Source organism: Limulus polyphemus, unplaced genomic scaffold (assembly GCF_000517525.1).
Source record: "Limulus polyphemus unplaced genomic scaffold, Limulus_polyphemus-2.1.2 Scaffold5434, whole genome shotgun sequence".
In the NCBI taxonomy this organism is placed as follows: domain Eukaryota; kingdom Metazoa; phylum Arthropoda; class Merostomata; order Xiphosura; family Limulidae; genus Limulus; species Limulus polyphemus.
Window position 1 is genome coordinate 6,518 of NW_013671044.1, and position 25,258 is coordinate 31,775.

At 33.0% G+C, this 25,258-nt stretch overlaps 1 protein-coding gene across 1 annotated transcript in view; it reads right to left on the bottom strand.

Annotated features, from left to right (window-relative positions):
* Window positions 1-25,258, bottom strand: part of LOC106472575 (transmembrane channel-like protein 3) — a gene marked incomplete at its 3' end in the record, with an annotated part of 61,599 nt that overhangs the window by 3,353 nt on the left and 32,988 nt on the right. The window contains exons 8-16 of the mRNA XM_013933229.1: window positions 24,468-24,615; window positions 21,991-22,034; window positions 18,379-18,517; window positions 15,837-15,946; window positions 13,387-13,456; window positions 10,514-11,608; window positions 9,370-9,498; window positions 7,818-7,885; window positions 6,458-6,697 (exon numbers count right to left, since the gene is read on the bottom strand). Coding sequence (XP_013788683.1) covers window positions 6,458-6,697; window positions 7,818-7,885; window positions 9,370-9,498; window positions 10,514-11,608; window positions 13,387-13,456; window positions 15,837-15,946; window positions 18,379-18,517; window positions 21,991-22,034; window positions 24,468-24,615 — 2,043 coding nt within the window. The remainder of the gene's footprint in view (window positions 1-6,457; window positions 6,698-7,817; window positions 7,886-9,369; window positions 9,499-10,513; window positions 11,609-13,386; window positions 13,457-15,836; window positions 15,947-18,378; window positions 18,518-21,990; window positions 22,035-24,467; window positions 24,616-25,258) is intronic.

A 25,258-nucleotide genomic window follows, 5' to 3' on the forward strand; every position in this document is an offset into this window, starting at 1 on the left:
TAAGCTTCTTTTACTTCTCTATCTGCTTTAGTTTTGAATCCTGTTTCAATGCCGATGAGAGTAACATCGTTAATGGAATGACCGATGTTAATAGAAGATTTATGGTTGTTGAAACGTTCTCTAAGAATTGTTTGTGTATGTCCTACTAATTGGTAATTGTATTTTTAACTGTATAAGGTAAATAGTGTTTTTTGTTTCACAACTGATTTCTTTGGATATTTTAAAGTTTTTTTGATTGTGCTTGTAAGAAAATGAGTCAGTGTTTTTTATGAACTTTCAGATTTGACAACGGGCTTTATTACATGGACGATAACCATTTTTGGGTGGGATGTAATTCACTTTTGTGTGAACAATGATATCTTTTAGAGTTCTGCTTTTCGGAAGGAGACAACGGGAACTTAAAGAAATATCTGTTTAAGACGATCGTTCAGTTGTAGGAGATGAAAATTGTTTGTTTTTTTCTGAATTTTTGAAACTTTTCTGAGTTTAAACTGATAGGTAATAATAAGAGGAATTTTATTTGAAAGTCTAGTATTGCTCTGATTTAGGGATATTTTTTCGCTGAGTGTTGTTAGCCTTTTCAATTTGTCTGTCGATTTCGGTATCTTTATATCCTCTTTGTAACATAGTTTGTTTAGATCCTTGGTGTGTTTTTTGTAGTCTGTTTCATCTGAGCATATTTTCTTCTAATAGTTTGATTGTAGGTAATGTGTCGTTTAGTGTGAGAGGGGTGACAGCTTTTATAGTGACGGTATTGTGGTCTGTCTGTTTTTGTACAAGTCAGTGTGTAAAAGTCAGTCAAGAACGTTAATCTGGGTAGGCGAGTAATCACAAGTAAACAACAAATCCCACCCTACTGAAAATCAACATACACCAAACTTTAAAGAAAAGTCTTTATATACACCTCCACCAGAGAACCACATTTAGAGAACAATATTAAAACATATATGGTATGTAATTTACAAGTCCAAATATTTTAAGAGTTTCACATCAGTACCAAGATGGGTATTGGACAGATAAACTATGAAAAAGGAGCAAAATTGACTGACATTTCTATGAAATTTTAAGAATTCCTTAACTAGATTATCTTTTGATGTTCTACAGATGACAGTTTTAATAATTCCTATACCTGAATATCCTTCGTAGTTTTATGACAGTATATTTTTTATTCTAATTCAAGTGTTTTCTAGAAAAAAGTGTAACACAGATTTTCAACATGAAAATGCCACAACAGGTACAAAATATGTACACTGTTATTTAGGTGCCACTAATTCTGGTTGTTAAATACTCTGACCGAAACTACTATAAAACAAAGAAATATATTTCAATATATCACAGAAGCTTGGATTGTAGTTGTAAAATTTAATCACTGACCAAAGTACACTATGAGAAAAGTGAACAAGGTAAACAACAGAAAGAATGAAATAAATGAATGGACCCATACATAAGTAAATTACAGCGTTCCTCTTCAAAATCCGTAACTAACCCCTCGACTGTCTGTACCCACTAATGTTCCTCTATATATTTTGTTGTGAAGAGACCTGATAGGATAATTTCTAGACTTCGGTTCCGACTGTATCTTCCCCTCATTGAGTTGTTACCACCAGCTTAACGATTAGTTAAGCAACTAACAATTAAGTCAGTCAGAGTAATTTATCATCACTAAATCAAACAATCAGAACACTCGACCGCCAGTAAACGAACCAATGAGAAAACTAAGGTTAATCATAATCAACTTATGAGAGTGCTCTATCGTCAGTATATCAACAAATCAGAAAAATTCAGAGTGGCATCATAATTTTGTTGAAAACGCCAACGAAACAGTGAGCTCGTGCTAATGTTTGTTTCTAAACGTATCCCATTTATTCTAAATGTTTTCAGGTTTACTCTAGATTTATTTTTAGAAGTCTTTATTTTATCAACTGTAAGACATTCCTAAAAACTTCCTGTGCCTATCAGAATATTAGGACTTAAATTATTTGACATACTCATTTAAATCAAAATTCTTAGTTCGTCCAGGTAACAATAAACAACAAAGGTACAAAAGATAATAACCCCATTATCAGATTATCCTCATGGAGTAGTATATCATGCCTTTACAATGATTTAAGTTTATTTAATGCAATACTGGTTTTCAAGTGAAAACGTTGTTATTTGTATCTAATTGTATTATATCTATATAGAAAAAACACAGAGATAAACCCATATATTGTTAATGACACTGTGGGGTGATTCTTATGTGTTTTTATAACGTGTGAAACTAATTTTTAATTGCAAGTAGTTTTAAAATTGTGCTTTATACAGAATTTCAAGGCTTCTACGTAATCAAACAGTATAGCCGTTTAGACCCAATTCTATTAATGAAACCAAAATTCGCTTATGATCTGTTTTTATATTCTGAGCTGCATAACCTTTTGTTTCTTTTGTTATCATATCTATCAATATGTCGTTAAAAACGAAATGATAACATGTAAAATGTAACCATAAGGTTCAATATCAATATTCAATGAAGAAGCAAGACGAAATTGTAAACTACATGGAGAAGAGGGAAATTGCTTTGTAGTGTGTACTTCACATCATACCCAAGACTGTAATAAGGCAGCGTCATCATTGATACTGTCTAAACTACTCTGGTCTGAGATAGTTTTACTTACAGAAAAGCTGTTTTCAATTTCATCCCAATCAATGTCACTTTCAACATCCATTTCAGCAACTAAAAATGGAACACAACTAAAGCGAAAACCGATTTACAGGTTAGAAACAGAAAACGTGACTCTTCTACCAGAAAACGACGTATTCTACTGACTAGAGTACTGGACTTACATAATTCAGAATAAATCCGGTAAAGATTAGCAGAAACAACATTTCCAATGCCATCTAACAAGCACTGATAACATTGGGAATTAACTTGGGCAAATCACGGAAAGGGTTAAAAAGAAGGTCGAGGATGTTCGATTGAAAAAATAACATGGCTTATTGTAGGTCTCCGCACTTTTTGTAAGGCTTTTTGTTAAGAGCCTGTCATTTGTTTCATTCTATTCAAATATTTTTAAGAAACAAAATATTTATATAACTTACAGTGAATACCGAGAAAAATAAAATAGAATCAGCAACAAAAATGGTAAATAGTCGACAAAGTAAGATGTATTACAAAAATTAAAGTAATGGTAATGAAAACTTTTTGGTCATATTCTTTATGGTAATGAAATGAAAATAGGCTTATGGAAGTTTTACGCATCCTCTACATTAAGTTTAGAAGTGAAAACCTGAGTTTTCAAGTTTCCAGACTTGCTTATTTTGTTCATAACAGTTATTGTAATAACAAAGAAATATGTTAAGATGAATTTCAGCATCTTAAAAAAATGTATTAGTTACTTGAATAAAAAATTTACTTGTCCATCAGTGCTACCACAAATTGTAAATTTCACAGAGTTCACCGGTCTTATTTCCCACATTCTGGTACTTTGAAATGGTCTGAAATATAATTTGGCTATGCATATATAAAAAGCTAGAAAAAATGTAATAATGTTTATACTTATATCATCAAGCTTATTCCCATGAAAGCTTAGTTATGATTAATTTACTATTTACTAAATATAAATTGTACTACTGAAATATCATTTGCAATAAAAGTTTGCTTTGGCTCACATTTAGATGTAACTAAGAATACGAGATGGCTGAGTTTTTAAATAAACTTTTTATCTTCTGTTTTTACAAGAGAAGATATGTAACATTCCTCACCCTGATCATCTATGGGGAATATTGGAATTGACCTGAAGCATGTAGATATTAGTCTCTTGGTGGTAAGTAGCAAACTTTAGAGATTAAAAATAAAAAACCAGAAACAGACAATATTTTCAACAGGGTTTTAAAGGAAATTACGCGAGCCTCTCTCTTTCGTTTTGGTAAGTCAATAGATAGGTGGCAGGTGCCCGAGGACTGCTAATGTTACTTTTATTTTTAAAGGGATGGTGATAAGAGTTTATAGTCCAGTTAGCGCTTACGTCTATAGCACGAACATTTCTATAGAGTCTAATATATAAAAGAAGCTTTAATATCGTTTAGTAAAAATAGGACCTAATGAAAAAAAGGAAAATTTTACCTTTTCTAACCTGTTAACTTTTTGCAAAGATGTTACTTGTTATCTTAACAATGATTAGATATATTTAGATTTTTAAAGAGCTTTTGATAAAACTAGTTAATTAGATTGTGGAATCATTAGACGAAAGACAACCAAAGTTATTATTAATGGAGAACAACCAAACTGCACCCTTATTACTGGCGGAGTGCTTTAGTGGCCACTGTTTATTTAGGCCTTTGTTTTTGACTATTTACATTAGTGTTATTGATAATTGATAATTTAGTGACGTTTTCTCACGACATTAAACTCTTGGGTATTCTTAGCTGTATTGAAGATGCTGAGATACTACAAAGTGACTTGAATCAGTTAGTAAATTGGGCAAATATTTAGCAAATTACCTTTATGACAATTAAGGTCAAGAATTTCGGTTATCTTATCTTTGGACCTCTTGCTAATATAGATATAAACCTACACAATAACATAACTCCAGAAATGGATCTTGGCAAAGTCTGGATAAGGCATTCAAGCCATCAAAGCAATGCACTGTTGCTAGCAATAAAGCTAATAGAATTTTAGGCTGATTTATTGGTATACTAGTTACAAGTAAAAGGAGGTACTTATAGCTATACAGATAACCAGTTAAACATCTCTTTAATACACTGTACAGTTTTGTTATCCTATGTTAAATATTTTATATCCTCTTGAGAAAAGGAAGACTTAAAAGTGATCTTATTCAAGACTATCCATAGTAAAAAAAAGCCTCTGATTTCTTTGTTTTGCATTTTGAAGACAATATAATAAAAGGACACAAATTTAAGATTTGGAAAAGGCAGTCTAGGCTCCAGTTAAGTGGACACTTTTATTTTTCTAACAGGGTGAGTAACTTATAGAATGAGTTGCCATTGGCAATAGCGTAGACCGCACTTTACAAGAGAGTAAAAGGGGGAATCGATGTTTCCTGAAAAATAAAGAATAGGTTTAAATTTTTATTTTGCTCAAAGATGAGTGTGAAAAGAGAGGCTTGTAGGATAAATGGTACATCATGCTAGCTTTGTCCTAGTAGAAAAGAATAATCCACAGTTAAAATTCCAATTGTACTTGAAAAGGTCTTGAATTAGACAAATCTGCTGCCTGAAAATTGCAGCCTTGTGATTTCCGTATAAAATTCCAGAGATGTTAACCATCTTGTAATACAATGTACAGTTTTGGTCTCCTTAGTTAAATATTTTATATATATCTTCATAAATATAATAGTACTGTCTGTTGTATGTCCATGTAACTACTTCGCAGAATGGGGATGGAGCTTCACCCAAATTGATATGCAGGCTCATTAGGGGTTTCAGTTTTGCATTTTGCGATTTTTATGGGCGTTATTTCGTTTTTTACCACTGCTTCGCTAGCTGTTGATGGATCTTCACCAAATCTGGCATGAAGGTTTGTTCGGTCCATGCAGAGATACAGGCAAAATTGTGGTTTCACATTTTGTGTTTTGCAGTTTTTTATGTGCGTTTTTGCGATATTTTACAATTACATATAAGGGAAGCAACTTTTCATGTCCTAAGATAACCTTTCATTAATCATGAATTTACATAACTTCCAGCTAGTATTTTAATATACTACAAATCAAAAATAAATATTTTATAATCTAATATTAACATAATTTAAACAATGCATGTAACAAGGTATTCTTTGGGTAATGTTATATCACGTTTAACTAATATTAGCATAAGTTAAACAATGTATGTAACAAGGTATTCTTAGGGTAATGTTATATCACGTTTAACTAATATTAGCATAAGTTAAACAATGTATGTAACAAGGTATTCTTAGGGTAATGTTATATCACGATTAACTAATATTAGCATAAGTTAAACAATGTATGTAACAAGGTATTCTTAGGGTAATGTTATATCACGTTTAACTAATATTAGCATAAGTTAAACAATGTATGTAATAATTTTTTGGGTTGATATTTTGAACAGTCTTTGTTACTTAATGAATACAAACTTTGTCAGCTGAAATATTATACATATTTCTTAGAAGACTTATTTTAAGCTAATATTAACAAGTTAAACTTCACAATCTAGTGGCTTAGCGGTAAGTATGCAGGCTTAAGACGCTAAAAATTGGATTTCGATACCCATGGTGAACAGAGCACAAATAGACCATTCTTTAGCTTTGTGCTAAACAACAAACAGGCCAAATCCAGGCTACAAAAAAATGATTCACAGCAAGGAATAATGCTCAAAATCTTCACAACATTTTGATTGACTTACTAACAAAATTCTGAAGTCTAAGATTCAACATTTTTTCTTATTACGAAAAAATGTCAACCATTTTCACGTCAAAACAACCGAATTACTGCGTTAATATTACCTGAAAGGGCCGCAATGCCAAGAAGGTTCGAGCCAAACTATTGCAAATCCCACAGGAAGGGTGCAAAGAAAGAGCATAATGAGAAGCAATGCGAAGTAGAAGTTGTTCGACCCTGATGCCTTGAAGACTGTTTCATGAGGAATGTTACAGGTTAGGACAGCCCAGCTTCGCACATATAGCAGGATACAAAGTTTCACAGTGTTGAGAGCAGGCAGGCCAGGGCTGAAGAACATTCCCATCCTAGAGTAGTTGGAAATAAATGTTTACAACATTTATAATCAAAGTAAAGCTATCCTCTCTAAACCAAGTATTAATACTCATAATTCAGCATATTAAACATTTAAGTCGGGTCTAGTAATAAGACTTTTTCAGATTTTGTTATTTTCTTTTGTATGTAGTGAGAGATGTTTTTACAAATTTATATATAACTTCCCATTATGCATCAAAATAATGATTTCATAGCCGGCTCAAAACTGCAGATATCAACTATCACAAGTTCGAAGACAGGGACGGCACCTAGTGAAGCTTTATATCAACTATCACAAGTTCGAAGACAGGGACGGCACCTAGTGAAGCTTTATAAAAAAAAAACTTTAGGAATGGAATTAGATTTTTTTGGCGGTTTTGATCTAGATGCATATACATTTGTATTGACTTTTTATTTTTCGCACAGTGAAAAATAGCATATAGTATTTAAAACAAGTTACAAATCATTTGTACTGTGGATCATGTTTTGTTTTGTAATTAATGAAATATTTCAATACATTGAAAACAGTTTACACCTAATCTACTTTCTCAGCTTTTCCTCTATTTCTTCATTTCGTGATGCTTTAATTGAACTGACATACCACATATCAGTGGTCTTTCTTCAGTTGTTTATATCTTTATTATAACCAACAGTGATGAATTTCGTTGTTGTTTTGTTTTTGGTTTCCCGAGTTGGCGCATAATGTAAGCAAGGTTGTTTACAAGGCCCTGGAAACAGCATACTGTAAAGTAGATTCGAAAGAATTAACATAGACATGATTCTTGTTATCCAGGAGGTAACTCCCAAAATCATCTTGTCATTGTATCAGAAAACTTCTTGTTTAGCAAACATGATTCTTGTTATCCAGGAGGTAACTCCCAAAATCATCTTGTCATTGTATCAGAAAACTTCTTGTTTAGCAAACATGATTCTTGTTATCCAGGACGTAACTCCCAAAATCATCTTGTCATTGTATCAGAAAACTTCTTGTTTAGCAAAAAGAGTAGCTGAACAGAAGCAAATTATTTAACACGGGTATTGTAATGGTACATTGTGATAATCAAATGTTATGAAATAACCAGCAGTAAAGAAATATATAAAAAAAATACTTACCATATCATTCCTTGGTTGTTGACTAGATGTAGAATATTTTCAGCTATTTTGAAGTCTCCATATCCTGGCTAAGTTTAATAAATACAACGTAAGTAAATTGATAATGTTTGGAAAACTATTTAGGTACCACAGATAAACAGCAGAAAAGTTGAAATAGAAACCAACTGATAATTAACCTTATAATTATAATTTGGGTTCATGTGGACTTCCATCCAAGTTTTACACATTTTTCTAAAAAAAGTTTTCATATATCAAGTTTCTTGTGGTTCCATGTCTTTGTTGATAACAAGGTCTATAATAACAAATGAATCGCACACAAAATTTAACTAAAGTACCGTCAATATTGCAATTATTCACACTGAATGAAACCACTAACTTTATATAACTGGTTATATATAACTTTATATAACAGAAAACGACTGGTTTCATCCATTTTTATTGGTCATTTCTTTATACTAAATGAGCCAAAAACATAAAATTACTTTTTATGATTCCATAGAGGATCCCCATGAACCATATAAAAACAAGTCGATAATTAGAGAGTTAACAAAGAAACAAACAAACATGAATTTAGCTATATGCGTTTACTGTTGTGGCAGTATAAAACTCTCTAGAATAAATTTAGTAAAATACTTTTTTATATAATTTGGTATTACTGTTTATTTTACTAATAAGTGCAAGCAGACAGGTAACTGTCTGGGACAAAACGCGAACAACAGACGCCGACTGGATGTCGGAAATGAAAACTTAACATCTAAGTAAGAATTCAAATATTCAGATACATTTGCTTTTCTTCTAGTGTCCTTTGTAAAATCTATGTGGCGCTTTTATGGTTTGTTTACGTTTCATTCTATGATTAAAGTTGGCTTCAATTTTGGCTTTGATTAAGAGTTGCATTTTGTTTTTCAGTTGGATTCGTTTGCTTTCAGTTTGATTGAGCGTATTTAGTTATAAATTAAATCATAAAAAGTTTGAGTTTGTTTAATTGAACTGCTGGTTATTGATTTGTTCTATTCTGGTTGTTTCACATTGTTTTCAAAGTTGTTATAGTTTTTAGTGGATTTTACTTGAGTTTATATCTTTGTCTGTACTTATTCTCATTTAAGTCAAATATGAATTTAATATATTTTTTCAATTTTATTAGCTATATATTGAGCTAATTGGGAATTCATTCGTTTGTTTTTTAATAACATATGCAGTTTTTGTTAAATATTTTTATAGAATACTTTATTCACATATTCCACACTCGCTGTTTTCTTCAACAATTTCACTTGCTTTTGCAAGTATTGAACCTGTTTTATTTTGTAAATATCTCAATGTTATTTAATTCTCTTTAGTTACAATTTAATGAAGAGTTTCATTAACCCTAATTATTTTGAAAAGTTTTAAGTAATAGTGAAAAATCATTTTATAAACCTTGAGAGGACTTAACAATGAACCACTTACTCCTATGTTTTATATTTAAAAACTAAGAAATCCAAAATCAAAATTCTGTAGAGCTTTTGGTTGTCAAACATAATTATATATAGAAAACTTTTAAAAATCTCCTTACAAATTTCTTTTCTAAGTCCCAGCACCAGCACTTATTAGCGTAGCGTACAAAAACAGCTCGTATGAAATCCATCAAAATTATATTGATTATCGTCATAACTAAGTCCATCACGGTCAACTTTACCAATTCCTGAAACAAAAAAAAATAAACATAAGGTAACTTATTAGATTTAATTGTGAAAATGAAACAGCTAAATAATAAAGGGGAATGATAATTTTCACAGCCACATCAAAAATCATGATTTTTTATTCAGGAAAGTGTGAACGTGTAGATGTTTTTTTCAAAAACTGCCACAGAAGGTGTTCAGGTGTTTTTCATCATTCTCAATTAGCATAAAACCTATTCCTGAATGAAGCTGCAACAAGCATTTTCTGCTCTGGACAGTGTTCGTTGATTCTCCTAAACTGACAAGAACTTTATTCAGATTACCAAAGCATGAAGAGAAGTAACAGCAATGCTAGTTTGCTAGAAGAATGATTAGGTATGTGTTTAATATGGTTCTGAAGAGAAGTAACAGCAATGCTAGTTTGCTAGAAGAATGATTAGGTACGTGTTTAATATGGTTCTGAAGAGAAGTAACAGCAATGCTAGTTTGCTAGAAGAATGATTAGGTACGTGTTTAATATGGTTCTGAAGAGAAGTAACAGCAATGCTAGTTTGCTAGAAGAATGATTAGGTACGTGTTTAATATGGTTATGAAACATACGTTTCTTGAAAAAGATTCTCAGTGCACCTCCGGTGAAATTGTTCCTTTAAGGAAAGATATTTTTAAATGTGGGAATTCCTTATAAGATAATTTTAAATACTGGGACTCTCTTAAAAGACAATTTTAAATATGGGGTTCCCTATAAGATATATCATTTTTTAATATGGGGATTTCTTATAACCATCGTGTATATAGTACTGTGTGTTTAGCGTTACTTCAAACATGAGTTTTAGTGGCTATAGTTCTTACAAAGCCACTGACTAAGGCAAAAACACTGTTTGGAAAATAATGTCCTGAGGATACTTAAATTACAATCAAATTACAAAGTTAAGAGAAAACAACTAACAGACATTACCCACTTGCAAAATATGCTCGCATTTCAGTTACTTATTCTCAGAAACTTGTGCTTCACAGTAAATGCATAAACTGTTCTCATACCTGTCCAAACATGGTTTCCCAACATAATTTTCTAAGTTGTTCTCTGGTAGATTCGTCACTTTGAAGAATAAGTTCAACGATATTTTCCTCATCACTACATTTATCACCTACACATTCATCAGGGAATGTTGACACTTCATTCATAATCGTCGACTCTTCAGTACTGTCAGACATACATTCCACACCATCACAGCTTGATAAGGTAGAGACATTACCAGTTCCAGTGTCTGTTATAAATGACTGTGTTGTAGAGTCTTCAGCTACAGTATAGGATGCTGTTGGAGCTTTACTGATTGTCGTTACTAAAAGGTCTTTTTCAATGGACGACGTCGATGGTGTTAAAATGTTATTTTCTGACGCTTTTTCAAATTCTCCCGCACATTTTGATATAGAAACTATGCACTTTTGAATGGACTCATTCGTGCCATCATCCAGTTCTCGGCGATTATTAGCTAACCAATTCCATAATGTTTTATTTAAGAATAACAAATGAGAATGTTTATACGAATTATTCAAATTGTTGAAAGATGCCTCAAAAATTTTGTTTAGGGCATTATAGTCAAAAAACGAGTTCTCATCATCAACAGTTAATTGGGTTGGTCTTGATGATCCCCATTCATTACTGTTACCCCAAGTGGCATTTGAATCTGGTACATTACTGTAGTTCCAAAAAGTTAACCATTCAGAACTCTCGTTATTACTTTTGATACTGAACGAATTGTGAAAACTGTCATTGTTGTTCCAAGTATCATCACTGAAAGAGTTTTGACCTTTAGCTTCCCCCCTTTGCCGTATAAAAATACGTTTATTTATTAGACTTGGTTTGTTCTCACTCGTTGAATTTTGTATCCAAGACAAAAGAAGAGTTGTACAATTCATTACCATTGCCAAGTCACAACCAACCGTTTTAGATTGAACGTCCTCATCTTCTGGATCCAATAACTTTAGACTTAAGCTGATGATTGTCTGGAAAGGCTCAAGTGCTGTAGTATTTAAAGTTGGGTAATACACGATTGGTGTGAATACTGTCGGGAAGGTGGTCCTCTGCTCTATCATTGCACTGATGTTTGCCTTCAACTCGAATAATGCAGTTGTCTGTGAAAATTTTAGATGTCAAATCAATTCAGATATTTCTAACACAAGTTCATTTTTGTATTCTACATATGAAATATTAACCCAGAAAACTTGTAATTGATATGTGGAACCAATATTAGTCTAGTCTAAAGTAAGTTTATTTCTGTCACCTACTAATACTTGTCCTCCCTGTTTTTTTCTATTTTACATTTATTATGCTCTGAAAGATAATTATTCTACTATAACATATTATATCTATACACACTTACTTAACCAAATGTCATTAGTTTTCTTTCAGTGTTGAAAAATATGATATGAAAGCGCCATCTGCATTTATATTTCCTCCTTACAACCACCACAATTTCTAAGATTTTTAAACGTTTTATCTAACTAAAATAACCCATGACTGTGACGGTTGCCTTTTAAACACTTATATTTATATATACGAAAACGTTTGCTCCACCAAGTTCTGTTATAATAATTGGTTTCTTTAATGTTCATAAATTTCTTACTTGGCATTTTAAAACTGAGCGGCACCTTATGTGATGCATGAGCTATATGGCTAGATCAATAACCACTATGTTCAAGCATGGTCATCCGTGATTTTAAAATGTTGACCAGAAGGAAGGCAACAAATCAGCAGCAAACACTGCACATGCATTTTCCATACAAGTCTGTTCAACAGAATATCACTGCTTGAACTTTCACGATAACCTCTATAGCAAAACCGACTCAACATTTATTAAAAGTGAACTATGAAACCGAGAAACATGATAAAAAATAATTACTAGAAAAATATACTTAATTTAACTGATTAACGACTATTACTTGTTTAAGTATGAAACGACTACACACTTAATTTCCATTTTCTGCATTTTCTACATACAACATGTTTTTGTTATATAACTGTTCTGGCTTTTACTTTCCAACTGACGTTTGATAAACTTGGTATCTTAAAGAAGTAAAACAAATTACAGTGAAAAATTTGTAGCCAGAATAAAAGATATAACAACTTTTAAACTTATAGATAAATCTGCCATAAAGTATAAACGTCCGAAATAAACAAAATCTTATTTTCATATTAACAAAGATTATGATTAGTTATTTAGTTAGTGTTAAAAGAAGTTGAAATAAAGCACTATAAAACATTTTCAGTGCTTAGAAGGTAATTCGAAAATAAGTTCAAATGATTTTAAATTGTTTTGTTGTAGAATAAGGAACGATAAAAGCTAATATGAACTTCCAAAGGTAAAAAAAAATTCAAAAGTTATTTAAAAAATATTAGAAAAAAGATGAGTATATAAGCCTACAAGATATTTGATTATATCATTAGTAACCTTTACGAAAATTTTTATAAACATTTATTAATTATTCTATGGTGAAGTATCACATACATTAGTGGTTGTAATAATGACATACACGAGAGATGCGAAAAAAATGAAATTTTTGTGTGTTAATAAAAATGATTAAAGTCATGCTTGACTACAGATGTTTTCTTTTCCTTCTTCACTTAATTAGTCTTGGTTTTATTGAATGCATTATTAAAAACAGAGGAGTGTTATTACAAACAGCCATGTAATCATTATTAAAAAAAGGCACTTAAAGGTATATCACAAAAATTAGATTAATGCCTCTACAAAGCAACTTGAATACTTATCTTGGTATGCGATATTTAGTTACTTTAATTCTCAATTAAGGTTTGTCCTAAGATTTCTAAACATAAAAGGAACATTATAATCTTCTATAGGGATTTAGGGGCTTCTAGAGTTACTCCCGTTTCATTTTATCCATTTTCTTACCATTGTGTCCACTTTACCAAACAGAGCCAGAATGAGAGTGTACAGATTCAACAAGTACAGCATCAGGATTCTACAAAAATAGACACCATTTACTTTAAAATATACGTACGTTTAAAAAAAAATTAGTTATTTAATTGCACTTCTAGGAAAACGAACAAGCCAGATGTGAAATAAGTCTATGTATAAATGATTTGTTTGTTTGTCTCTGACGTTCGTGCAAAGCTACGCAAGAACTATCTGCGGTAGTCATCCTCATGTTGAATCGATATAGTAGAAGGAATGGCATTCGACTCATAATCGGTGGATCGCAGGTTCGAATCCCGTCACTTTTTCGTCCTTTCAGTCTTGGGGGCGTTATAGTGTGAAGATCATTACCACTTTTCCTTTGTAAAAGAGTGGCTTAAGAGTTGGATAGTGTTAACTACCTACCTTCCTTATAGTATATTACTCCTAGATTAGAGACGGTTAATGCAGATAGCCCTCGAGTAGCTTTGCGTGAAATTCAATAAAACAAATAAACAGGCCGAATTAAGGACAGTTAGTCAACAGCACTCGCCGCCAATTCTTGAGTTACTCTAATCGAATAGTGGGATTTGACCGTCACCCAAAATACGATGACGTTTTGGGGCAACAAACCAAGAACGCCTGGGTTTACAGGTTACAGCCTGTCCATTTAAATGTTATATGTTTACATAAATGTTATATTCTAAAAATAGCAATGTAATGACTACAAAAAAGGGGGAATCCTCAATAGCCGCGGCACTTGAAATTATTTTAGGCGGGATTAGAGTAAATTAATGTACGAGACTTTTGATTTCTTTTTTTATTAGCTATATTTTTGTGCGCCAGCAATACCAAGAGCGAGGAGAGCGTATACCAGATTTGATTTTATTACTCATTAGGATCTCTACCAGCTTATCCTCAAATTGAAATTATTTTAGGCGGGATTAGAGTAAATTAATGTACGAGACTTTTGTTTTATTTTTTATTAGCTATATTTTTGTGCGCCAGCAATACCAAGAGTGAGGCGCAGGTATACCAGATTTGATTTTATTACTCATTAGGATCTCTACCAGCTTATCCTCAAATTGAAATTATTTTAGGCGGGATTAGAGTAAATTAATTTACGAGCCCTTAGTCAAGTACATCAAACGAAAGGGGTTTGACATCTTGTGTCCAAAAACTGTAATTAAAGGTCAAATCGGTCAAGATATGACGGAGTTATGAGCTAAAAGTTTGTACTCGGATTCAGTAACTGGCTTTGCTCATGAAACTTAATCAAACAATAGAAGCTTCACTTCTACGTGTTGTTTTACGAAGATAAGCGTGTATAAGGATCTCTCAAAAACAGTGATACTTAATTGCAATCAATTGGTTTGAAGTTCGCGCAAAGCTACACGAGGGCTATCTGCACTAGCCGTCCCTAATTTAGCAGTGAAAGACTAGAGTGAAGGCAGCTAGTCATCACCACCCACCGCCAAGTCTTGGGCTATTCTTTTACCAACGAATAGTGGGATCGACCGTCACATTATAACGCCACCACTGCTGAAACACCTTACTAAAACATTGATCAACGCAACTAGTTGCTGTGGCAACATGCATTTGTAGATTTTATTAAATATAGTAGTTAAAGTAAATATTGCAATCTATCGACATTTTCACAGCATACTTTTGTTTTTCTGAAAAACTGATGCGAGTGAAAAATTACCCATTTTCAATCAATTATTTCAATCAAAATGTTGCATACACAAATAATTGAAATTGTGCAACTAGGTTTAAATATGTTGTGTATTCTCAGGAGGTGAATATAACTCGTTGAAAGTTTCCTGTAAAAATATATGTTGAAAAAACATTAGACTTCTTACGTACCAAAGTTCATCAGGCAGCTACCAAACGCAAGCGTCCTAAACTAAGAGAAAAAACAATAACAGTTAAATGCCTTATTTTACCTGTAATGTTACATATAAACAGATTTTATTCAACTGGTCTTAATGAAGAGCTTCTCAGTAGACAAAACTGTATACTATTTACGTTTTGAAAAACATGTGCATCACTTATAACACACTCCCAGCAACTATCGAAGTAATCACGAATTAATAATGTATGTATCTTTACCACTGAAAAGAAAATATTTTTTTATCGTCGCCCGGTGGGTCAGTGGTAAGTTTATAGACTCAAAACAGAAGAATCCGGGGTTCAATTCCCCGCCGTAGACAAAGCGCAGATAGCTAATTGTGTAGCTTTGAGCTAAAAATAACAACAATCATTTTTTTGGTTCTGTTAGCAAATTATGGGTGACATTATTTTAAGTTACCATTCATAGCCGTTATAAACTGTTTCTTCGTGATGCCCGTGAATAGGACCTTGAAAATCATCCTAAGAAGTAATTTTTTTTATGTGCTTATTTCTTCAGAAACAAAAGTAAATATAGATGCACTTAGACGACTTACCGGGCAAGTTGCCATCGAAGCTGTACACGAGGATGGTATTGTTCCAACATACCAATCACTTCAAACAAGTTTGGATATATAATGGAAATGAAGGAAACGACGCAGGTCACCTGTAATTCAGAAACCTTGTACAGCACGATTGTACCAAAAATTCGTTTCATTAATTTCATCTGTTTGTTCTGTTTTATTCAGTGTTATATACTTCAGAGTAGAAGAAAGGAAGAAATACATTTGATTACTAGTCTCAGAATTTTATATAGCTAATCGTTCCACGCACACGATTTCAAAACACATTGTAAAGATTTCCTAACGGATAAACCTTTAAAGTTTGATAGGTAGATAAATAGATTATCATTCAGAGCTTAAAACACGAATTGTAGTTGTTTATAAAATCAGATAATGATTACTACGAATACAAGAACAGGGGCGAATTATTTTATTAAACCATTAACTAAATGAAATCCATATAGATATTAATAAAATCATATTCTATTGTTGACAGTTTAATTATTAATAAAATCATATTATATTGTTGACAGTTTAATTATTAATAAAATCATATTATATTGTTAACAGTTTAATTATTAATAAAATCATATTATATTGTTAACAGTTTAATTATTAATAAAATCATAATATATTGTTGACAGTTTAATTATTAATAAAATCATATTCTATTGTTGACAGTTTAATTATTAATAAAATCATATTCTATTGTTGACAGTTTAATTATTAATAAAATCATATTCTATTGTTGACAGTTTAATTATTAATAAAATCATATTATATTGTTAACAGTTTAATTTTAACATTATATGTCGTAAGACAAATGTTTGTGTAAGAATTTAAGTTACAAGATAGTTCATTCTCCGTTTGATGTTGTCATGAGAACCGTATTATATTACGGTGTCATTTCCTTCCCAGTTATTATACAGGTTCTGTATTAAAATTTCAGCAAACACCTTTATGCTGTGTATACAATGTTAAGATTTTTTTTTCTGTTGAGTATCGTAAATTTTGATACAGTTCTCTTGACTTTTACTACAACAGGTTATATATAGCAAGTGATTTTTCTCTTCAGTGTAACATGTCATCGTGACTGATTTTTCTCTTCAGTGTAATATGTTAAAGTAACTATTTGCTATATTGAGAACTATATGCTAATTAATGACTAGATATACCAAATGTCTTTACTATCATTAACCGGCATAACACAAAATTAACTAGCTACACAATATATGTCGTACGTTATAACGAATTCATTATACCGGCAAATATATGTAAAATGAAATAAACATTGTTTGGAATAATTTCAAAATGAAAAATACTAATTGCAAGTATTAACTTTAAGAAATAACATTTAAACTTTGAAATTCTGATTAAACCACACAGTAATTAATTTTCTCAGTACATTTAATCATTTTATAATTAAGATTGCTTTCCACTGGTGGTTCGTGTGTGTTAAAGTTGGATGGATGAATGATCCTTTTGATTAATAATTTATCATGTTTTGCTCCACATTGTGTGGTATTTTAATTTCTTATTTAACATTTAAATGTTCCTATTTTTTACGTCATAATTTATTCTATTTTAGATATAGTTTTCTCATTGAGAAGGTTCTAGCCATCGAATATATATGTCATGGTTACCCGTACAATGACCTAAGTCTACTTATTAATTACATTTATTATTACTCGTGAATGTATAGACTAATATACTGGAGAAACAATAAGACCAACAAAAATTAGAATTCAAGAACGTAATAGACATAAACGACTAATAGCGATCTGTCTGTAATAACCCACAATGGCGGAGACTTTACAATAAGCTGGAACATTATTAAAATAATGGGACGTGAACCGCATACGAGAAAAATAATTATAAAAGAAGCCTTCTACATCTACTTAACTGATTATATTAGCATAGATGTCAGCAAAACCTGGTTACCCCTCTTGAAACCATCACTAAAACCAGTTAGATTGAATCCTATTCAGTCCTTATCAGAACTTCCTGAAGACGGCAGCAGATTACTAGCCGAAACTTAGAATATAAAGTAATTAGAGTTAGCATCTATTAATAACAAACTAATAATTATACTTAGATTATTGTAAAGTATGCTAACGTCACGTGAAATATGGATTCACTGGTTCACTTTTACTGTCACATGCTAAGAATTATATTGTATTTTAGCAGTTTAAGTAGTTATATTAATTATTAATGTGTATTTTATATCACATACTGGTGTACGTTAGCAGTTTTTGTGTATGTTAATTATCACAGTGGAGTTTAGCACTTTTTTTATTGTATTTTACATCATTGTGTATTTCAGTACGTAAAGTTTCACTGCGAGTCTTAGCAGTTTGTTGTATTTTACTGACCACTTGTAGGTTTAATATCTGATGTTAAAACTTACAATCTAAGGTAACAGTTTTATGTTCGCAGGATATCGTTTTTAATATAATAAAGATTATGTTATACAATTTTGGAGTCAATTGTTAATATCTGAGAGGACAAAGAACACAAACTCAGAGTTGGCTCTTACTTCATTTTGCCTCCACCAACTCGACTCGGCCTCTGGTTCTTGAGATCGCTTGACAACCAACACGACGGCATAAGCACTGGATGCCAGAAGAATGATGACCATGAAGTTCGCTATGATTCGCAAGATAATGACCTTCCAACTAATATACAATAAAATAACTTCGTATAAGAATGGACAAGTAGACTAACTTGCCGGCTACTGAAGAAAGTAGAATATTTTTCTTAAAACTGCTGGTTAAACATATTCGTTTAACTAAAACTTCAGTATCAAAGTTATTTGTACGCTCTAAGAAGCGCGTGCGAATTAAATTTTAAACTATATATCGTATAATTTTAAGGTTCCAAAACGTTTAGCTAACTTCTCAAATTATGTTTCTTATCTAACATTTGAGGGTTTTTACACTAAAATTCGAGGTCCGATCCGTACGTTGGCCAGAGCTCGGATAGCCCATTGTACAGTTTTATGCTTAAACAAACAAAATTTCCAGTGAGAAGTCTTTTTGTTATTATAACCTTTGCAGGTCTCATTTTAAGTACTTATTTGACATCTTACAGTATTTGAAAATAAAATAAAAAAATAATATTTAAACCTTTACCTTTCGAACAAAAGTATAAAAATAACTTTAATTACAACCTATCGAACGGAACATAAATAATACCAGACTTCAATAAAAAAAAATCTATGCTAATTAATTCTATTTACAAGAAACGTCAGAAAATACAAGTGCATCCTCTTCTTTAATAACCATTAAAAAACCCCCATTGTACGTTCCTTCAAGACCAATGTTTGTAGAACACTCCAGCTAGATCTGACATTCACACCTTCTTAGCGATATAAGCTTCAACTTGAAGTTTCAGCTGATCACGGTATGTTTCTTTCTTGTTGTTTTGTGTATGTGTTTTGTTTGTTTGTTTGTTTTTGAAATTCGCGCAAAGCTTCACGAGAGGTATCTGCGATAACCGTCCCTAATTTAGCAGTGTAAGACTAGAGGGAAGGCAGCTAGTCATCACCACCCACCGCCAACTCTTGGGCTACTCCTTTACCAACGAATAGTGGGACTGACCGAACATTATGACGCTCCCACGGCTGAAAGGGCGAGCATGTTTGGTGGGACAGGGATTCGAACTCACGACCCTCAGATTGCGATTCGAGTGCCCTAACCACCTGGCCATGCCGGCCTTTGTGTGTGTTTTACTTGATGTTAGTTGGTTGATCTCTCAAAAACAGTGATACTTAATTGCAATCAATTGGCTTGAAGTTCGCGCAAAGCTACACGAGGGCTATCTGCGCTAGCCGTCCCTAATTTAGCAGTGTAAGACTAGAGGGAAGGCAGCTAGTCATCATCACCCACCGCCAACTCTTTGGCTGCTCTTTTACCAACGAATAGTGGGACTGACCGTCACATTATAACGCCCCCACGGCTGAAAGGACGAGATGGAATGGGAAACAATAACTTCCGAGCCTCGGGGTAAGATATGTTATGGACAATACATAAATGCTGTACCTCTTTCTCCTCCACCCATTTAGGGCAAGAACGATAGTAAGAAGGGTGGGAACCACCCCAATTGACGCAGTGAAGGTCCAGTTGATACTTATAGGCATCATGGTCTTTGTCACTACAACGACCACACAAAGAACCACGACAAGATGCCATCGAATGTCCGAACTGCTGACACTAGAAACATCCGAGAGGATTAGGAATGTATAGCCATACCTTGCAGTTCAGATAGCTTCCTTGACGGAGGCAGGTGGACATGGCAATGTAAACGTCAATACAAAGATATATGCCAGCAGCATAATTTCATTCTTGCGAATGGAGATGCAGCACACAGCAGAAACGCCTTGACTGAAGAAACCAGCGAATATCTCCGATTCGGGGATGTTCTTCAAATCCCTCTCAATGATCACTCTTCAAGAGGAATTCAAAGTAGCATATGGAGTAACCTCAATGGATATATCCCCAATGGTTTTCTACCTCAGAAGGATTTCGCTATGTATAGATGTTTCCACCAAAATGTCTCCAGCGTGCAGCTTCTTTACCAACTTGGGTGAACCAGCAAGTCCTCTAATCCCTTTTGAATGAAAAAGGGAGACATTTGTCCTAAGGATTTTTCAGATAAAAAATGAAGAATTAGAATTCGTGGAATAGGTTCTGACTGTGGTGGCGATTGCGTAACAGAGTCGTCTATGTGTGGTCGTTTTTTTTTTACTGTTTTATTTTTTGGAGGATTGGGGTCTCCATAATAAATAGAGGATGATTCAGTGCCCATTGACCCAACCCACCATGAAGTCCTTCGAGGGGACGTACTACAATGCCAAACAAAGACATTGCAGCAACGCCAGGGTATCGTGAGCATTATACTAAAACGCCAGCATGAGACATAATGCCCACAACACCCGTTGAGAACGCCCAACGCTGGTACTCAATTGACCCTAGCCCAACAGGATCAGCCGATTGACCCTGGAGGCCACCCGTCTACAGTAAATCAATGCTAAAGTGGTCTGTTGCAGTGCCCCAGGATCCTCCCCTCCCCGAGTCGCCATGCACGGCAAACACTTAGGTGGATGTTCAGATCCCAATAGGTAAACTGAAAATACAGAACCTTCCCTGGGAGGTCCGCTCACCACGTACAGGAATCCACCTCGAGGGGTACTTGATGTTAGTCTTATATATTTCTAACTACAGTGTAGAAGATCAAAAAGAAGGACATGAATGATCAAGCTAGTGGAAAGCAGAACAGTACCAACAGCTTTTTTCGGAGTAAAAAAGAAAGTGAATAAACGCTATCACCGTAGTGTTAACGGGAAAATATTCGATAACTTATGTTGTTAATACATACCTAACTAATTATCAGAAAAACATTTTTTTTTCTATTACCAACGTTTCCCTGTCGGACTTATGAAGAGTTTCAATTCATATTTTATTTTAGGCCATGTAACATGGTGAAGTTAAATGCTTGGTAAGGCTCGCGCAGCGAATCGTTCGTAATAAATATTTTATCTGGTACTTATTGACAATTTAAGTATATAAAAAAAATTATACTGATATCTTTTTATGGAAAATGCCAAGTGTAATAAGTTAACTGATTTTTCACTTCAGTGTAACGTATTAAAGTAAATAGTTTTTCTCTTCAGTTTTAAACATGTTATAGTAACTGAGCTTCTTGCGCTATACACAAATAACATTTAGGATAGACATTTGGAGGCCATAGGCCTAAACCAGACGATGAATTATGGTTAACAAAATTCAAACTAACAAAGTAGATGCAAAATGCTATTTTTCCACAACTTCGATTTTAAATCAGTAATAGGCTCATTAACACGAGTGTGTTAACAAAAGTTGCATTACAAATATTAGGCCTAGACATTTATATTAAGTTTCCCCACCAACAGTTTCGATACCCCTTTGTAATAGTGTCATCATCTAATGTCAAATTAACCCGGCGAAACGTCGAGTGCGCTTGTAACATTTAGAATTAAGTTTCATGATTTTTTAAAATAACTTATTATTCAGCTAACCTATTTTTATCAGAATTTTAAAGTTATTGATACACATGGGAGTAAAATACAGTCTCTCATAAGTAACTTAACAATGAAATATTGTGCACTTACTTCCGCTCTTCCTTCTTCTTTTCATTTTCTTCCAAAATTGCTTCCTAAAATGGCCAAGATTTAAATACATAAATAATACGTGACAAAATAGAATATACTATGAGGACCACTAAATAATTAAACAATAACATTAAATATTAGATATATCAATATTGGCTATCGGTGTATTGTTGTTGTTTTTTCTTGAGGCAAAGCTACACAGTGGACTACCTGCACTCTGTTCACAGCAGGTAATCGAACCCTGGATTTTACCATTACAATTCCGTAAACTTATCCCTGTCCCACCAGAAGACCTTATTAGAGCAAATGTATTTGTTTGCTTGTTTCAGAACTTTCACGCAGGGCTTCATAAAGCCATTTCTAAGTTTAAACTGATAGACTAGAAGGAAAAACACCCACCGCCAATTCTTGGGCTATTCTTGTCTGACCAAATAGTGGGATTTAACTATCATTCCTGTAGCGCACACACGGTACGAAAATTCGGAGCGCTTTTACGAGGCAAAGGGCGGCGAATCCTGAACCCTCAGATTCGAAGACCGAGTACGTTAAACACTGGGCAACACCCAGCTATGTTATGAATATATTAGTTTTATTTACGCAATACTTTATTTCTACGAAGGCAAAATTACTACAAAATGCGTAACAAGGATACTTACTGATCCAAGTGTATATTAAAGGCTAAAGGCACTATTTTAAGTTAGCTTTTTACTTGATATTATTTCATTACGCTACTAAGTTTAAATGTAAAGTGTTTAGAGTGTGTCAAACTTCTAATCTTATACAGATCATACACAAAGCATATACCGTTTGACTACAAAACAAAACACGAATTTGAACACCTATCTCAGCGGTTACGAAGTCAAGCTGCCGATGTCTAAAAAATTACTTAAACATGGATATGTTAACTTTTTGTTACAATAAAGTTTCAGAGAAAGCATTTCTGTTTAGCGGTATGTCCTTTCAAATGCTGCAATCAATAGAAGATTTTTTTAAAAGGGAAATTTTAGAGAACATTTCTGTTTGGCGGTATTTCCTGTACAAACTGTGTTCTATAAAAAAAAACTTCAATGAATCGAATGGCTTAGCAGTCACTGCTTTTTCAACTGTTGTAAAATTATAAGAAGCTTTAGGCTGATTCTATTATTAATATTATAATTACAGCTTCACTCCATAGGTGTTCAAATCATTAACTCTACCCATTTTACAATGGTATCATATTGCATGCGTGGTATCTAGCGGGTCTCTGGGAGATTCGAAATTATAGGAACTGTCTTTAATAACTGCATTATTTTCTTTTTTTAGTATGGAATAGAATTTTATAAGTTACTGTTTAATATAAAACAATATATATACACACGCGTGTGTATGTGTAGTCTCGATATAGCATATACTTTTGATTGTGTGTCATTTAGAAAAATTTTAAATTTTACGAAGTACTAAATATATATACACCAGAAACTTGTACGAAAACGATTTTTACCCCTAACACATGTATGGTAGAGATGGCTTTACACACTTGTTTATATTCTTTAACATCTAACACCTTAAGCACGCTAGTAGTCATGCCAATGTTTTTACTGTGGCATGAACCCAACAACACAGCCGTTATCTTACTTGTCCTATGTAAGCGATCACAGAGTATACACGACAAATTCTTAACTTTTACTGAACTGCAGATTGTTGACATTCTTCTACCACATCAGTTTTACTTATGTTTTGTTATCAGTTCTAGCATAGCGTTCACTTTATAGCCTGCCAATCCATGCCGAAAAACTATTTTTCCAGGCAAGCATTCAGTTGAATGTTGGAAGCCTTGGAAACATTTCTGAGAAACATCATAGTAGAAACAGATAAGGCTTGCTTCAAACTTCAATTACGTCTTTCTTAGCAATACTAGGCTATATTAAATTTGAATATTGTTCAAATATAACTTTGTTTTTATATGTAGTTTCTTTTCCTCGTGTTTATTTAAAGAACATCCTGTATATTAGGCTTGCGTATTGTTAAACAAAGCTTTGTGGTTTCATATATAATTTTTTTTTCTCCAGGTAAACAACGAAAGCTGTAAACGACGTCATGTATATTAGATTTGTATACTGTAAACAAAGCTTTGTGTTTACATATGCTCATATATAACTTTTTGTTTTGTTTTTGCTTTTCTTTATGCAAATAACAAGACACCCTGTTAACAAAATTTGACAATTAAAACGTATAGTAATTTCCTACAATCACCTTTGTTTGATTTCTGTAATACGAACAACTTATTACGAATATTTTTCTTGGTATTAATCATACATACGGCACAGCCAAAAATATAAAGTCTCTTTTGAGAATAGTGCCAGATTTTGTAATCGTTCCTCGTACTTTCTGTTCTTAAAGGTTATCAAAAAATGAATACTAAAAAAGCTTGCAATTCGCTTGTTAGCTTATATGGAGATAGGTTTTGAAAATATGCAAGCTCACAGTTATTGGCTTACTTTGAAACTCATGATCAGTGACGCAGTCTTATTGAAAGCTGTTTCTGCGTGTCCAATCATGTAGTCCCATCCGGTAAAAAGCTTCCACGCGAATGTATATTCGTCCTCCTTTTCAGATAACTTGCTCATCCGGGAATTTTCCGCCATTCTGAAAGTTAAACAAAAAGTGTACTATATAATACACAAATACATACACCAGTTTTATGTTTGATAATATAAATAAAAATTATATAATTAAATAATAAGTACATTTATAGCGTCAGTTGACCATATTCCCGAATAATGGATTTTAGTTTTCAGCACATTAAATATTTCGAGATGAGCTATTATTTGAAGTTTACTACGTGAAACGTTGTGGCACAGATTTATTAGATATTATATAAATGTTCTTCACTCACCATGTAAAAAAGTAGCAGGAGCTAAAACACAGCACTCGCCGTTCGCCAAATGTGGGCCTCGCTTGAATTTTGTGTGAACGGTGAATATAAGAGAAATTAATATGTATAATGTTGACTTTATCTCGCCTACGTAATCAACACTAATATTTCATTCAGTACTATTTTACTAGCCTGTTCTTGGCTCACTTCCTTTGGATAATAAAATATATAATGTTTTCAAAAGTTTAAGAGGTGGCGCCACTTGGCAGCAAGCGAATGTATTGTTACGACAGTGGGGGTCACGTGACGCTAGTAACGCGTCATATTCTCGAACGTTCACGTCCCTTCCTGAAGTCTCGAGAGGCTAGTAGATATGGGTAGTCTTGTATATATATAAGCCGCCAAGAAGTGACG